Genomic DNA, 16554 nt, shown 5'->3' on the forward strand with positions numbered 1-16554 from the left:
TACCCAGCTTCATCTTAATTTGGTCATCCAGAAACTTTGCATCTATGGTTAGCATTGCCTAAAATGGTCTCCCCTGACTTTTCTGCCGGGGGGCTCATATTAATCTTTATAAACATAGTTTAGATATCTCTACCATGAAATCTTTAACTTCTCTGTTCGGTAATCATTCCGTCTATGGTGTCTCTAAATGTCTGTAAGGTACTTCTATAAACTGTTACATTGCTTTGTAATAATGTGTTTATTTACTTATAAATTTTTCTTTTCACTGTAAGCTTTAGAGTGCAGGACACTACATTCTGAGTTGTATCTTCTACTCCTAGTAAGGTGTGTGGCATACAGTTAAAAACATAGGAATTATCGGATGTCCACAGCTCCGTCTGCAGTTTTGATATGAACTTCCATTTGAAGAAAATTTATTTTTAAAACCCTTTTACAAAGTAATTTACGATACAGCACTTTAAGTTCCACTCTACTGGGAACCTAGAGATCTCTTTTCTAGTGGCAGCATAGACCACTTAGTATTGGAGTGAACTATGTTGAAATTAGTAATGAAAGCGCAAGACAAAATGTTGACCAGACTGTGGGGAGATGAGAAATGGCCAGGAGTGAGATGTTAGCAGTTTTTCTCACTGCCACTCCTACCGTTTTTTCTTTTCAGGCTCTGTGACCCTCTTCCCAGGCCGGCTGGGGCTTGGAGGGGCTGGAATCGATTTAGCCTGGGAGTGGCTCCAAGGTTTAAGAGGCCCCCAGTTGAAGCAGGCCGATTAGTGGAACCAGGTGGCGGAGTACCCATCCTGGACGCGGTGAGCCGTGGGATTCGCTGGGCGGCTGTAGGGCCTCCGGGACTGCAGGGGGCGCCCTGGGCCGCGCGGTCTTGCCCACGGCTGTAGTGGGGGCGGGGCCGCGCTCGGCCGTTGCCGAAGGGAGGGCGGGGGACTCGGCCTGAGAGGCGGAGCCTGCGACGGACGCTACCCGCTCTTCGGACTGCGAGGAACCTCGCTGAAATGCTGTGTATGTCCCCAGACGCGAGCGAGCGAGCTCTTCATAGCGTTCGCGGTGAAGAGAGCGGGCCTGGCGACTTGGGAAGGGGGATGTCCCAGGGCCGGGTTAGCGGTCCCGGGTGAGGAGGCGGGGGCTCCTTGGGGGCGGAGGGCTTGTGGAGTCCCGCTGGCCGCGGCGCAGAGAATCCCAGCATTTGGGGGCGGGGTTCCCCGCGGGCCCCCCCGGCGGGGGAGGTCTCGCGGCTGCTGGGCCCGGGTACAGGGTAGAGTTCACGGGTCGGGGGCTCGCAGCTGTCAGGCCCTGGGCGGTGTTTCCTGGGGCTTCTTGCTGGTGGGAGTCTCGCTGCAGCAGGGGCGACTCGCGGGCTGTACCCTGGGTACGCGGTCGGGACTATGGGGCCGCTGCCACCTCCGCAGCTGTTGAGACTTGGTTGCCTGACAACGCGTTGATGCTTCCTAAAGTGGCCGCCACCCACAGCGCCCAGAGACTGGCTGTGCTTTCGCCTTTCTTCCCCATCCGCCGGCTCTTCCGCTGCTTGGCGAAGCCTCTCGAAGCACCTCATGTTTTCCTCGGTGCTGGTTAATGGTTAACGTTTATTGAGTGCTTGTGCATGCGGCGACGTTCTCTGCGCTTTGCAAGTAAAGTTTATTTAATCACCGCAGCCCTGTGAAGTTGGTGCTATTATGACCCTGTTTTCCTCTGGCCTGTCTTTCTAACTGCCTTGATTTTAGGTTATCTGGGATTTGAATCCAATTTTCAGTAAATGTTTATAGTGGGACATCTTTTAGAGAGAGAGAGACTGGCTCTCAAGATTAGAGGATTAAGAAGTTTAGCTTGATTCGGGAAGACTAAAGTCTAAAGTAAACCACCACCTAGTTTTCAAACACCTCAAAAAGTCTAAGAGCTTAATAGCAACCAGGAAAAAAAGTTTGTAAAAAGGCAGTTAACCTCAGAGAGGTTCTATTTGAGGTCCTAAATGAAAGAATGACTTGTCATGTTGACAAGCAACAAAAAGGGATTCCATGGAAACCAGTAAAATGCTGCTTTGTTTTCTGATTATTATTATTTATTTTCTATAGGAGGACACTACCTTTCTTGTGGTTAAATATCTGTTGACCTGCTCTACAGGCATGAAATTTTGGGTCTCCTGCAGTACAGATAACCTGGAAGCCAGCAGCTGGTTTTAAATAGGGTAAATTGAAACAGGATACTTTAAGTATAATTATTCCCAAATGAAGTATTCAGAAAAATGTGACTTAATTATTACAAACTTTGAGCAGATTTCAGATTATCCTTTTAACATTATGGCTACACATTCCCATTGTTTTTCAGAGTGGGAAACAAAGGTGTTTGAGCAAGTGTTTGGGCAATTTTGCATAACCCAAAAGCTGTTTAATTATTCTGCTGTCCTTACCATTTATGACACATTATTAACAGTTGGTAACAGATTTAATAGCACTTTTATATATTCTCTCTTTGTATCTTAATCCTCAACTTTCTTCTCTCTGTTCAGCAACAGGGTATTCTTAACATTTAAAGGGATTTGTCAAAATCTGGGTGTGTTCATGGAAGTAATTTGCTCATATGGATGTCATCTGCTGGGACTAAAAGATTGAGCACCTTTCATTTGGTGAAAGGATTTCTGGATGGATGGGAGTAAGAAACATTGTCCTGGGTCATTTAATCCTCCTCTTCGAAGGCTCTTTCCCAGGCTCCTTTCCTCACCCCACACCCATGTTATCATTCCTTGCTATGCTGTCCTCAGTCCTGTTCTCCTACTGAAAGGTCTATTTTTTTTCAGCCAACCTACCTATAGCTTTAATGATTATTTTAAAAACGATGAAACCTTTTTTTTTTTTCCATCTTAGACTCTATTTTGAATTCCAGACGTATTCAAATTGTTTTCTGGATACTACTGCTGGCTCCTTTATAGGTATCTCATAGCAATCCCCAACCCCTAGTCTGGCTAGACTGTGACCCACTGTAACATGGGTCATTATCTGGTCCAAATTTGAAGGAAAGGATCATGCCTGCACAGTTCATCCCCCTAGCATCTAGAACAATGCCCTCTTTTAGGAGGGGAATTATTTTCTGTTCGTCATGCTTCCATAACGTGGAGGAAATTCGCAGCTCATGTAATGGAAAAAGTATGGGAGCAACATTTCTCCTCTCTTTGTGATTGATGAAATTGGGAGAAGGAATTTGGCATCTTCAGTTCTTTCTGCATGCTTTCTGTTTTTTAGATTTGCTTAGGCTTAGCAGAGTGAGTATGTTCTGGTCTGCTTATATGTATATGTATTTGATAACTCTGAAGGGCCTGAGTTTAAGATTTAGAGATGTTGATTTGGATTATGATAACCAAGTATCAATTATTGGTGATTTAAATTCCAGTGTACTTTGTAGGCCTTTTAAAAAAGAAGTACTGATGAAAATACAGCAAGAATTAATAAAACAGCCATGATTTTATTGGTTTCTAAGTGTTCGGGTGTGCCATGTATTTTTTATGCATCATTTGTTTTTTCTTCATAACAGTAGTGGAATAGATATTTCCATTTTACTGATATTTCCAAGAAACTGATGATTAGAGAGGTTAAGCAACATAACGTTCCTTAACATATGAGGTCAATCACATAAAGTCAACTAGTGATGGAATCAGATTTCAAATCCAGGCCTTTCAATTTAACTGTTTTCCTGAAAACAGTTTATCATCTACATACTATGTACACAGCTACTTGGGGGAAAAAAAGAAACCTGGTAATAATATCTTAAGAAGTTGTGAATGATTTTACATTAGGAGTGAGGGAAAATAAGATACCCTCTTTCAGATTTCTTTTGGCTAGTCTTTCTTGTAATGTGGTTTTTAAATTTTAAACGTACTTACTGTGCTTTGTGCTTAAGGCTGTACATGCTTTCAGGAGTGGCCATGACAGCTAGAAGCTGGCCTGTACTATCACAAAGGCCTTGGTGTTGCTAGAAACTGGCCTGGCATTACTGCTTAGGCTTGTTCTATGAAGATAAACAGTTGCACAGAGCATCAACATTGAACAGAGCTGCTCTGTGTCTGTAATGGGTCATGACAAAAACAATACCACTCCATAGTCATGTCCAAACACAGACAAAGCATGAATGTTGTCTAAGCCACAAAATGTCAAATATTCCTTTCCCAGTGGATGAGTGACTGCCGCCTCTTCACCAGTTACAGCTTTAGTCTCTCTGTATAGATAAGAGTTACTAAGATGTGCAGTCATAGAATTACCCTTACCTTCTTACAGCATTCAATTCTGAGCAGAACTCTGCTTCCTTAAGCCCTCCCCCAAATCACCTAACACAAGTCTAAATCCTGTAAGCTTCTTCTAACACCTCTTAATTAAATTATTCCAGAGTTCCCCATGGTGGGCATCCAGGATGCATCCCTTGATGCAATGAGTCGTAAATCCAACTAGTTTAACTATAGTAGTGTTCCTGGTAGTCTTGGAGGGCATTGCCAGAGAAAGCTTATTAGTATCTTTGACTCTTCAATTTAATGTTAGAGATACTACATTCTAATCAGATTAGACAGAAAATTTAGAAATGATTAAACATAAACTTGTATCTGAAAAATCTCGTTTTAGCTATGGCATATATTATACTCACTATCATGTTTAAAAATGTTTTATTACTATGGTTACTGTAATAAATAAATTTGTAAAATAAATTCTAGAATTTATAATTGATGTTAGTTATTATAACAAAGGGGAATTTAAGTATTTATAGATTCAGGAGCAATCTTTCAAAGTCAGAACAACTAAATGAACATGTGAAATTGATAATTGTTAACTATTATATGGAGACAAGTTAGAGTGAAAGAAACTTGTTATCTTCTCTCTTTTAGGCTAATGACATTTCTGCTTGAATTATGGATAAAATCTTATAGCAAAGTATATATATTATACCATTATTATCTTTTGTTTCTATCAGGCATAAAATATTTAGGAAAATTAGCAGATTTTAAGAAGTGATTTTTATTAACATGAAAACTGGTAAGGTGTTTTGAATTTTTATTAGGAAAAATCTTTTACAATTAGCAAATTAAAAATGTCTAAAATATATTTACTTCTTTGGTTTGAGATGCATTTTACTAAAACCGTATTTTTAAATCAGTGTTCTTTTGAAAGTGAATAGCAGAATGAAGTTCACATTATGTACTAGGTAAAAATTTCAGCATATTTCTTTTCGGTAAAGCTTGCTTTTCTGTAATTTTACAAATTACCATCATCCCCCAGACATTAAATTCAGTGGACGCTTTTTAAAAAATTTTATTTCATTTTGTTGACATTCTTTCTCATCTCTCTTTTTTTCTCCACAAATGTTGCTGATGGGGGTTTCTTTGCATCCTTTTTTTAATTATTCCTTCTCAGTAATTTTTTTCCCCTAGCCTTAATTCTTATGTTAACCCATGAAGTGACCATTGCCCAGCATTTAGTTCTGGTTCATCTCTTTTTACCCTGTTTATGCCCATTTAACCATGGCCTCAACTATTATCTTTAAAATAGTTAACTCTTAAAAAAACATTTCTAATGTGGTCCTCTTCCTTGAGTATGAGTCTTGAATTTCTAACCATCTGATGGAAATTTCCATTAACACGTCTTACCAACTCCAGCTTAACATGTCTAAACCAAACCTTTCCAAGCCAGTAGGCTTCTTCTGACTTATTTCTGTCCAGGATTTCATCCACATTTAGTTTTTAGTACTTCAGACTTTGGTTAACAGTGGCTCCATCTTTCTTGCCACATAGCCAGTTAGTCACTAAGTTTCATAGGTTTTTGAAAAACATTAAAAAAAAATACGAGGTTCAACGAGGAAAGTCTTTTGAGAAAATGTGCTGGAATAACTTTATGTCTATATGGAAAAAAACTGAGCCTTGGTTACTCCTACCTTACACCGTTTGCAGAAATTAACTTGAAATGGTCACAGACTTAATTATAATAGTAAATTATAAAACTTATAAGAAAATATAGAAGAAAGCATTTGTGATCTTGGGCTGGCTGAGCAAAATCTTACGCCTGACAGCACACAAATGATTAAAAACTGATGAAAAATGGATAAGCTAATGAAGACTTTTGCTCTTAAGACATTATCACACAGATGTTTATAGCAGCTTTATTCATAATTACTAAAACATGTAAGCAACCAAATGTCCTTCAGTAGGTGAATGAATAAACTGTGGTACATCCAGACAATGGGATAGTAGATTGAATGCTAACAGTAATTGAAAAAAGGCAGTGAGGAACATCAGTAATGCATATTAGTAAGTGAAAGAAGCCAATCTGAATAGGTTACATGCTGTATGATTCCAATTTTATGACTCTTTGGAAAAGGCGAAACAATGGAGACAGTATAAAGAACACTGGTTGCCCAGGCTTAGAAGGGAGGGAGGAATGAACGGATGGAGCACAGAGGACTTTCAGGGCAGTGAAACTACTCTGGTGGATACATGTTGCTACACCTATGTTGAAACCCATAGAATATACAAAACCAAGAGTGGACCCTAATGTAAATTAAGGACTTTGGATGATAATGCTGTGCCCAAGTATGTTAGTGATTGTAGTAAATGTACTATTCTGGTGGGGGATGTTGATAATACGGGGAGGCTGTGCATGAGTGAGGGCAGGGGATATACAAGGAATCTGTGCCTTTCAGTCAGTTGTGCTGTGCACCTAAAACTGCTTTTAAAAATTTTTATTCAAAACAGGCTTATTCAGAAAACTTAAAAATTAAAGACTAGGAGAAAATATTTACAAAACATGTTTGATAGAGAACTTTTTAAAAAAATTTTTAATTAAGGTATGATTGATACACACCCTTATGAAGGTTTCACATGAAAAAACAGTGTGGTTACTACATTTACCCATATTATCAAGTCCCTACCCATGCCCCAATGCAGTCGCTGTCCATCAGCGCAGCAAGTTGCCAGAGATACACTATGTGCCTTCTCTGTGCTACACTGTTCTCCCCGTGATCCCCACACCATGTGTACTAAACATAATACCGCTCAGTCCCCTTCTCCCTCCCTCCCCACCCTCCCTCCCACATCCCTCCCCTTTGGTAACCACTAGTTCATTCTTGGAGCCTCTGAGTCTGCTACCATTTTGTTCCTTCAGTTTTGCCTCATTGTTATACTCCACAAATGAGGGAAATCATTTGGCATTTGTCTTTCTCCATCTGGCTTATTTCACTGAGCATAATGTCCTCCATTTCCATCCATGTTGTTGCAAATGGTAGGATTTGTTTCTTTCTTATGGCTGAATAGTATTCCATTGTATATATGTACCACATCTTTATCCATTCATCTACAGATGGACACTTAGGTTGCTTCCTTACCTTGGCTATTGTAAAAAGTGCTGTGATGAACATAGGGTGTATATGTCTTTTTGAATCTGAGAAGTTGTATTCTCTGTGTATATTCTAAGGAGTAGCATTCCATGGTCAAATGGTATTTTTATTTTTAGTTTTTTAAGGAACCTCCATACTGCTTTCCACAAAGGTTGAACTAGTTTTACATTCCCACCAGCAGTGTAGGGGGTTCCCCTTTCTCCGCATCCTCACCAACATTTGTTCTTAGTCTTTTTGATGCTGGCCATCCTTACTGGTGTGAGGTGATATCTCATTGTGGTTTTAATTTGCATTTCCCTGTTGATTAGTGATGGGGAGCATCTTTTCATGTGTCTGTTGGTCATCCGAATTTCTTCTTTGGAGAACTGTCTCTTCATATCCTCTGCCCATTTGCTAATTGGGTTATTTGCTTTTTGGGTGCCGAGTTGTGTAAGTTCTTTATATATTTTGGATGTTAACCCCTTGTTGGATATGTCATTTATAAATATAGTCTCCCATACTGTAGGATGCCTTTTTGTTTTGTTGATGATGTCCTTTGCCATACAAAAACTTTTTAGTTTGATGTAGTCCCATGAGTTCAGTTTTGCTTTTGTTTCCCTTTCTCAAGGAGATGGGTTCAGGAAGAAGTTGCTCATGCTTATATTCAGGAGATGTTTGCCTATGTTGTCTTCTAAGAGTTTTATGGTTTCATGACTTACATTCAAGTCTTTAATCCATTTCGAGTTTACTTTTGTGTATGGGGTTAAACAATAATCCAGTTTCATTCTCTTGCATGTACCTGTCCAGTTTTGCCAACATCAGCTGTTGAAGAGGCTGTAATTTCCCCATTGTAAGTCCATGGCTCCTTTATCTTATATTAATTGACCATATATGGTTGGGTTTGTATCAGGACTCTCTAGTCTGTTCCATTGGTCTATGGGTTTGTTCTTTTGCCAGTATCAAACTGTCTTGATTACTGTGGCTTTGTAGTAGAGCTTGAAGTTGGGGAGTGTAATTCCCCCTGCTTTATTCTTCCTTCTCAGAATTGCTTTGGCTATTCCAGGTCTTTTGTGATTCCATATGAATTTTAGGACGATTTTCTCTAGTTTGTTGAAGAATGCTGTTGGTATTTTGATAGGAATTGCATTGAATCTATAGATTGTTTTAGGCAGGATGGCCATTTTGACAATATTAATTCTTCCTATCCATGAGCATGGAATGTGTTTCCATTTATTGGTATCTTAATTTCTCACATGAGTGTCTTGTAGTTTTCAGAGTACAGATCTTTCACTTCCTTGGTTAGGTTTATTCCTAGGTATTTTATTCTTTTTGATGCAATTGTGAATGGAATTGTTTTCCTGATTTCTCTCTGCTAGTTCGTTGTTAGTGTATAGGAATGCCACAGATTTCTGTGTATTAATTTTGTATCCTGCAACTTTGCTGAATTCAGATATTAGATCTAGTAGTTTTGGAGTAGATTCTGTAGGGTTTTTTATGTACAATATCATGTCATCTGCAAACAGGGATGCCTTGTCTTCTGGATGCCTTTTATTTCTTTGTGTTGTCTGATTGCCGTGGCTAGGACCTCCAGTACTATGTTGAATAGAAGTGGGGAGAGTGGGCATCTTTGTCTTGTTTCCGATCTTAAAGGAAAAGCTTTCAGCTTCTCGCTGTTAAGTATAATGTTGGTTGTGGGTTTGTTATATATGGTCTTTATTATGTTGAGGTACTTGCCTTCTATATCCATTTTGTTGAGAGTTTTTATCATGAATGGATGTTGAATTTTGTCAAATGCTTTTTCAGCATCTCTGGAGATGTTGATGTGGTTTTTGTCGATGATGTTGATGGATTTTTGAATGTTGTAACTGTAAGATAAATTCTAGCCAGAATAAGCAGGCAAAGAGAGGCAACAAAGGGCCATGTAATTTATTTAAATACCCCCGGGTGAGGTTCTGTGGCCTTATTGTCACAGGCCAGAGAAGTCACACCTGGTTAGGAAGGTGGGGGGCTTATAAGGGATTAGGAGGGGGAGGAGTGGGAAAGCTATCCTAGGGGGTGTGGAGAGGTATGATTGGCTAAAGGTGACATAATAGACAACTAGAAACTTTTTTCCTTCCAAGAGGGAGGAGGCTGACATCTGGGTCTTAGATGGCACATCAGGATGGAATTCAGGGAGAGCTGTCCCCTTTCCATATATGGCACGACTTTGGAGTCTGGTCTGTTCTCCCCTTATGGCATCTCTCTGTTCTGTTTGCATGTCCTTGTTTTCCTTTCTCCAGCCTAACAGTAACATCCTTGCATCCCTGGCATAAATCCTACTTGATCATGATGGGTGATCTTTTTGATGCATTTTTGAATTTGGTTTGCTAATATTTTGTTGAGTATTTTTGCATCTATATTGATCAGGGATATTGGTCTGTAATTTTCTTTTTTTTGGTGTCTTTGCCTCGTTTTGGTATTGGAGTGATGCTGACCTCATAGAATGAGTTTGGAAGTATTCCCTCCTTCTCTATTTTTTGGAAAACTTTAAGGAGAATGGGTATTAGGTCTTCACTAAATATTTGATAAAATTCAGCGGTGAAGCCATCTGGTCCAGGAGTTTTACTCTTAGGTAGGTTTTTGATTACCAGTTCAATTTCGTTGCTGGTAATTGGTCTGTTCAGATTTCTGTTTCTTCCTTGGTCAGCCTTGGAAGGTTGTATTTTTCTAAAAAGTTGTCCATTTCTTCTAGCTTATCCAGGTTGTTAGCATATAATTTTTCATATTATTCTCTAACAATTCTTTGTATTTCTGTGGTGTCTGGAGTGATTTTTCCTTTCTCATTTCTGATTCTGTTTATGTCTGTAGACACTCTTTTTTTCTTGATAAGTCTCACTAGGGGTTTATCTATTTTGTTTATTTTCTTGAAGAACTAGCTCTTGCTTTCATTGATTCTTTCTGTTGTTTTATTCTCAATTTTATTTTTTTCTGCTCTTATCTTTATTATGTCCCACCTTCTACTGACTTTGGGCCTCATTTGTTGTTCTTTTTCTAGTTTCATTAATTGTGAGTTTAGACTGCTCATATGGGATTGTGCTTCTTTCTTGAGGTAGGCCTGTTGCAATATACTTTCCTCTTAGCACAGCCTTGGCTGTGTCCCACAGATTTTGCAGTGTTGAATTATTGTTGTTGTTTGTCTCCATATATTGCTTAATCTCTGTTTTTATTTGGTCACTGATCCATTGGTTATTTAGGAGCATGTTGTGAAGCCTCCATGTGTTTGTGGGATTTTTCATTTTCTTTGCGTAATTTATTTCTAGTTTCATAGCTTTGTGATCTGAGAAACTGGTTGGTACAATTTCAGTATTTTTGAATTTACTGAAGCTCTTTTTGTGGCCTAGTATATGATCTATTCTTGAAAATGTTCCATGTGCACTTGAGAAGAATGTGTTTTCTCTTGCTTTTGGGTGTAGAGTTCTGTAGATATCTGTTAGGTCCATCTGTACTATTGTGTTGTTCAGTGCCTCTGTCTCCTTACTTATCTTCTGTCTGGTTGATCTGTCCTTCAGAGTGAGTGGAGTGTTGAAGTCTCCTAGAATGAATGCATTGCATTCTATTTCCCCTTTTAATTCTGTTAGTATTTGTTTCACATATGTGGGTGCTCCTGTGTTGGGAGCATAGATATTTGTAATGGTTATATCTTCTTGTTGAATTGACCCCTTTATCATTATGTAATGTCCTTCTTTGTCTCTTGTTACTTTCTTTGTTTTGAAGTCTATTTTGTCTGATACAAGTACTGCAACTCCTGCTTTTTTCTCTCTGTAAGTTGCATGAAATATCTCTTTCCATCCCTTCATTTTAGTCTGTGTATGTCTTTGGGTTTAAAGTGAGTCTCTTGCAGGCAGCATATAGATGGGTCTTATTTTTTTATCCATTCAGTGACTCTATGTCTTTTGATTGGTGCATTCAGTCCATTTACATTTAGGGTGATTATCGATAGGTGTGTACTTATTGCCATTGCAGTCTTTAGATTCGTGGTTATCAAAGGTTCAAGGTTAATTTCCTTACTATCTAAGAGTCTAACTTAACTCACTTAAGATGCTGTTACAAACACAATCTAAAGGTTCTTTTCTTTTTCTCCTCCTTTTTCTTCTTCCTCCATTCTTTATATATTAGGTATCATATTCTGTATTCTTTGTCTATCCCTTGATTGACTTTGGGGATAGTTAATTTAATTTTGCATTTGCTTAGTAGTTAGCTGTTCTGCTTTCTTTACTGTGGTTTTGTTTCCTCTGGTGACAGCTATTAAACCTTAGGAACACTTCCATCTATAGCAGTCCCTCCAAAATAGACTCTAGAGATGGTTTGTGGTAGGTAAATTCTTTCAGCTTTTGCTTATCTGGAAATTGTTTAATCCCTCCTTCAAATTTAAATGATAATAATGCTGGATAAAGTAATCTCGATTCCAGGCCCTTCTGCTTCATGGCATTAAACACATCATGCCACTCCCTTCTGGCCTATAAGGTTTCTCCTGAGAAGTCTGATGTTAGCCTCATGGGCTTTCCTTTGTATGTGATCTTATTTCTCTCTCTGGCTGCTTTTAATAGTCTGTCCTTATCCTTGATCTTTGCCAATTTTATTACTATATGCTTTGGTGTTGTCTTCCTTGGATCCCTTGTGTTGGGAGATCTGTGTACCTCCATGGCCTGAGAGACTATGACCTTCCCCAGACTGGGGAAATTTTCAGCAACTACCTCCTCAAAGACACTTTCTATCCCTTTCTCTTTCTCTTCTTCTTCTGGTATCCCTATAATGTGAATATTGTTCCATTTGGATTGGTCACACAGTTCTCTCAATATTCGTTCATTCTTAGAGATCCTTTTTTCTCTCTGTGCCTCAGATTCTTTGTATTCCTCTTCTCTAGTTTCTATTTCATTGATTGTCTCCTCCACCGTATACAACCTGCTTTTAATATCCTCCATCGTGCTCTTCAGTGATTGGATCTCTGACCTGAATTCATTACTGAGTTCTTGGATATCTTTCCGTACCTCCATTAGCATATTGATGATTTTTATTTTGAACTCTCTTTCAGGAAGAGTTGTAAGGTCCATATCATTTAAATCTTTCTCTGGAGTTATATTAATTTTACTCTGGACCAGCTTCCTTTGGTGTTTCATATTTGTATATGGCGCCCTCTGGTGTCCAGAAGCTCTACTGTGGAGCTGCTCAGCCCCTGAAGCAGTGTTGGGGGTCACAGGGGAGCGATATTGGTGCCTGTGGAGAGGAAAGAGCTGTTCCCTGCTTCCCGGCTTCTGTGCCTGTCTCCACTGCCTTAACCAGTGGGTTGAGCACACAGTTACAAGCTTTTGTCCTAGAGCAGCCAGATATGGATCCCTGCTTTCCACAAGTGGCTGGAATCTCTGTCTCTCCAGGAGTTCTTCCTGTATTAGCTTTCCAATCCAGTAGTCATATAAGTATCATGAAAGCACCATGAAATGTAGGTTTGTGGTCCCAGACCAGATCTCTGGAGTTAGGTATTCAGCAGTCCCAGGCCTCCACTCCCTTCCTGCTCCATTTCTCTTCCTTCCGCCAGTGAGCTGGGTGGGGTAAGGGCTTGGGTCCCTCCTGGCCACAGCTTTGGTACGTTACCCTGTTCCGTGAGGTCAGCTCTTTTCTCCAGGTGTGTGCTGTCTGGCACTGCCCTCTTGCCTGTTGCTCTCTCAGGATTAGTTGCAACAACTTTGTTTTCTAATTGTACACAGTTTTAGGAGGAAGCCTGTGTCTCTCCTCTCATGCTGCCATCTTTAATCCAATTCCTGATAAAGAACTTGTATCCAGTATAAATAAACAAGTCTTAGAACTCAGTAATAAGACAATTTGATTAAAAAAATGGGCAGAAGATTTGAATAGACATCTTGCCAATGGCATTTATAGGGATATATGAATGGCTTGAAAAAGATGCTCAACAGTCATTTGAGAAGTCCAAATTAAAACAATAAATCAGACACCCAGTGAAATGACTAAGAACAAAAAAGACTGAAATATAAAGGGTTTTTAAGGATGTATGGAAATTGCAACCATTGGACTGCTGGTTGGAAAGTAAAATAATGCAGAGATGTTACACTTGAAGAAACAGTTTAGCACTGTACCACTAAACTAAAATTCTGCTAGGTAACATATGTAAGAGAATTAAAAGCACATGTCCACACAAAAAAACCGTACACAAATGTTTATAGCATTATTCATAAATAGCCCACAAATGGAAGCAACCCAGATGTCTAACAGTACGTAGAGAAACAAACCGTGGAATATTACTTAGCAATTAAAAAAAATATACTTACTGACAGATGCAGCTACAAAGATGAATCTCAAAAACATTGTATTAAGTGAAAGAAGCCAGGCACGAAGGTCTACATATTTATTGTATGATCCACTTATATGATTTCTCCAGTTGAGGCAAAACTATAAAGACAGGAAATGGATAAAATTACTCACTAGTGAACAGTTCCATACATCTTAGTAAATTCATACCATTGGGCAGTTATCACCACAGTCATGTCTATTTATAATGCTTCCATCACCTCAAGAACTTCCCTTATGCCCCTTTGTAGTCATTTTTCACTCCCACCCACAACTCAGGCAACCATCAATTAGGAAGTTTACGGAAATGTTCCAATTAAAGAAGGCTCAGTGAAACATTACAATGAAATGGAATACCTGACCTAGATAGGATGTTGATCTGGAGAGAACAATAAGATGTAAAGGATCCTGTTAGGTCATTTGACAAAATTGGAACAGACAGTAGATTGGATTAAAAAAACAATGTTACTGAAGTTGGTAATTGAGGTGTTGTAAGAGAATAATCTAATTGTTAATACACACTGAGGTGTTTAGGGGTAAAAGGCCATGATACATGTAATTCACTGAGTACTTTTAGATAAAAATTATATGGGTGTAGAGTGAATTTGGACTTGTGTGCATAAAGAACAAAGCAAGTGGTAGAAAATCTTAATAGGGAATAGGTAAAGAGTATTTGGGTATTCTTTGTACTATTCTTATTGTAAATTTTTTTTAAGTTCAAAACTACCTCCAGACAGTTTTATAAAAACTCTTAAAAAAGGGCTTTGACTTAAGGATCAAAGTGTTTTTTTTTTGTTGTTGTTTGTTTTTTAATGGTGTGTGTGAGTAGGATGGAAATGGTGGTGGTTTTCTTTTTTAATTTCAGATATTCTAAAGTGTGTTGTAGTTTTTTGGGGGAGTTGGGAGAAGAGGCAGGCAGGCATATTTTAGTCAAGCTTGTTTGAAGTTTTCAATTTGATAAGTGCTAGTGAATATAAAATGTATACTAAGCCTTCATGTTAATAATTAGCCTGAAAATACTGTGTATGTGTGCTCACTGAAGTTTTTTTTTGAATATCTGCAAAATGGCTGATAATTTGGATGAATTTATTGAAGAGCAAAAAGCCAAACTGGCCAAAGAGAATTCAGAATTGGCAAGTGATCCACCTTATATGGAGATGAAGGTAAAGTTTATAATTTCCAATTTGTTTCATTAAAATGTCTCTGAAGATAAGCCCTGTGTAAATGCACAGCATCTATGAGTGAGACTCTTCTGTTTTGTAGTTTAATTCAACTGTGCTGTCATTCTAATTCCAAGAGCCTGACTCCAGAGAAGATTTCAGTGGTTTTGAATGGCAGTCTTTTGTGGTATTTTGTATTTCGTGGTTTCTTCTCTCTTATTAGGGTTTAAGTGAATAGCTTATTTGCTCATAAAATGGCTAGGAGACTATACAAGGAACTTTCAGAATATACACAAAATAGGTATAAAAACAAGTCTCATATTCTATGTGAAAAGTTCAATTTTTTTAAATTAATCAATTTCTTAAAATTTTTTGAAATCTACAAAAGTGAATTTGTTAAAATAGTTTATTTTATATTTACTTTGAGAACATAAATTTGTTAAAATGTTTCTGAAAGCAGTGTCTGAAAAAGCTTTCTTAAAGCTTTCCTAGCTTTAGTAAAAGAGGGATTCATCCATTTAGCAGCTTACCTATTGAGATTGTGGTAGGTACTGTCTAGGCTCTAATCAGCACTAATGTAGACAGATGTGTCTGTCACTGTCTCTCATGGGTTCAGTATATAAGATATAGGATGCAGATTAATATGCCATATTATCCATCATAATGACAGTAACCGTATATATTGGTTTGCCCAAGACAATCCTAGTTTACCTGTTGTTCCACTGTCTCATCTTGTTTAGCATTTGTCCTAGAAAAAGGTATCGTTTAATAAATGATATGAACACACTAATTATAAAGGAATTTTACTCACATAGCTAACGTTTATTGTGTGCTAACTATGGATGAGGCGTCATCTTAAGAGGTTATATTTGTATTTCACATGAATCTGTGAGATAAATACTACTATTATTGTCATTTTCCAGATGAATAAACTGAGGCATGGGGAAGTTAAGTAATGAGGCTACTGTGATAAGAGTTAGTAGAACTAGGCTTTGATGATTCCTGGCAGCCTGACTCTAGTGCCTGTTCTCATGACCATCATTTTGGGTTGCCTTCATTCCGTAATACTTGCCATGTACACAGAATTGTGCCAAGGACTTTACATGTATTATCTCATTTAAACACGATGTCCCTGTGAAGTAGAAATTTTTTACTGATCAGGAAAGTGAAGCTCAGTGGAGGTTAAGTAATTTGTCCAGATACACACTTTGGTGGGTTCAGGCTTGGAACCTTCATATGTCCAGTTCAGTGTCATGCTCTTAACCACTCTCCAGTAGGTTAGGACTAGCTTACAGTGCTTGGGAAAAGTTATTACCTACCCTTTAATACAGCTTTATTATAATTTCTGATATTAAATAGTATATAAATAATAACCTTGAAGTCTTAGTTCAGTTATCACCTGCTCATTGAGGCCTTGCAACCCCTCCCCATCATTTCTGGGCCTCCTTATTAAGCTTTATTTTTGTTTCCATAGCCCTTCTCTATCACTCTCTACATATTACACAGTCTAATAACCTACTATGTTTATTGTTTGTCCTTCCAATAGCTTATGAGCTCGGTGATGGCAGAGATTATTTTGTGTGTTTTTCCCACTTGTGTGTTTCCAGCATCTGGTAGGGACTCAGTGAATATTTGATGATGGGTGGATTACTTAAATGGTGGAATATTTATTACAGTATTAAAAACTGTTGGTTAAGTCCTC

The 16554-nt window shown here is 38.5% G+C and overlaps 1 protein-coding gene across 24 annotated transcripts in view; it reads left to right on the plus strand.

The window, feature by feature from the left end:
- Nucleotides 1-546: 546 nt before the first annotated feature.
- Nucleotides 547-16554, plus strand: part of CSPP1 (centrosome and spindle pole associated protein 1) — a 196653-nt gene continuing 180645 nt past the window's right edge. For 3 of the 24 annotated variants that reach the window (XR_012128224.1, XM_036998185.2, XM_073229615.1), the window contains exons 1-2: nucleotides 1038-1056; nucleotides 14788-14855. Coding sequence is in view for 22 of the 24 variants with exons in the window: in XM_036998185.2 (XP_036854080.2) it covers nucleotides 14844-14855 (12 nt within the window). In the remaining 2 variants the exon portion in view is untranslated. Of the gene's footprint in view, nucleotides 1121-1152; nucleotides 2195-5002; nucleotides 5022-8185; nucleotides 8204-8231; nucleotides 14856-16554 lie in introns of those variants that run through there. The other 21 variants (XM_036998177.2, XM_073229619.1, XM_036998179.2 and 18 more) reach the window with 20 other exon arrangements.

Source organism: Manis javanica, chromosome 2 (assembly GCF_040802235.1).
Source record: "Manis javanica isolate MJ-LG chromosome 2, MJ_LKY, whole genome shotgun sequence".
NCBI lineage: Eukaryota > Metazoa > Chordata > Mammalia > Pholidota > Manidae > Manis > Manis javanica.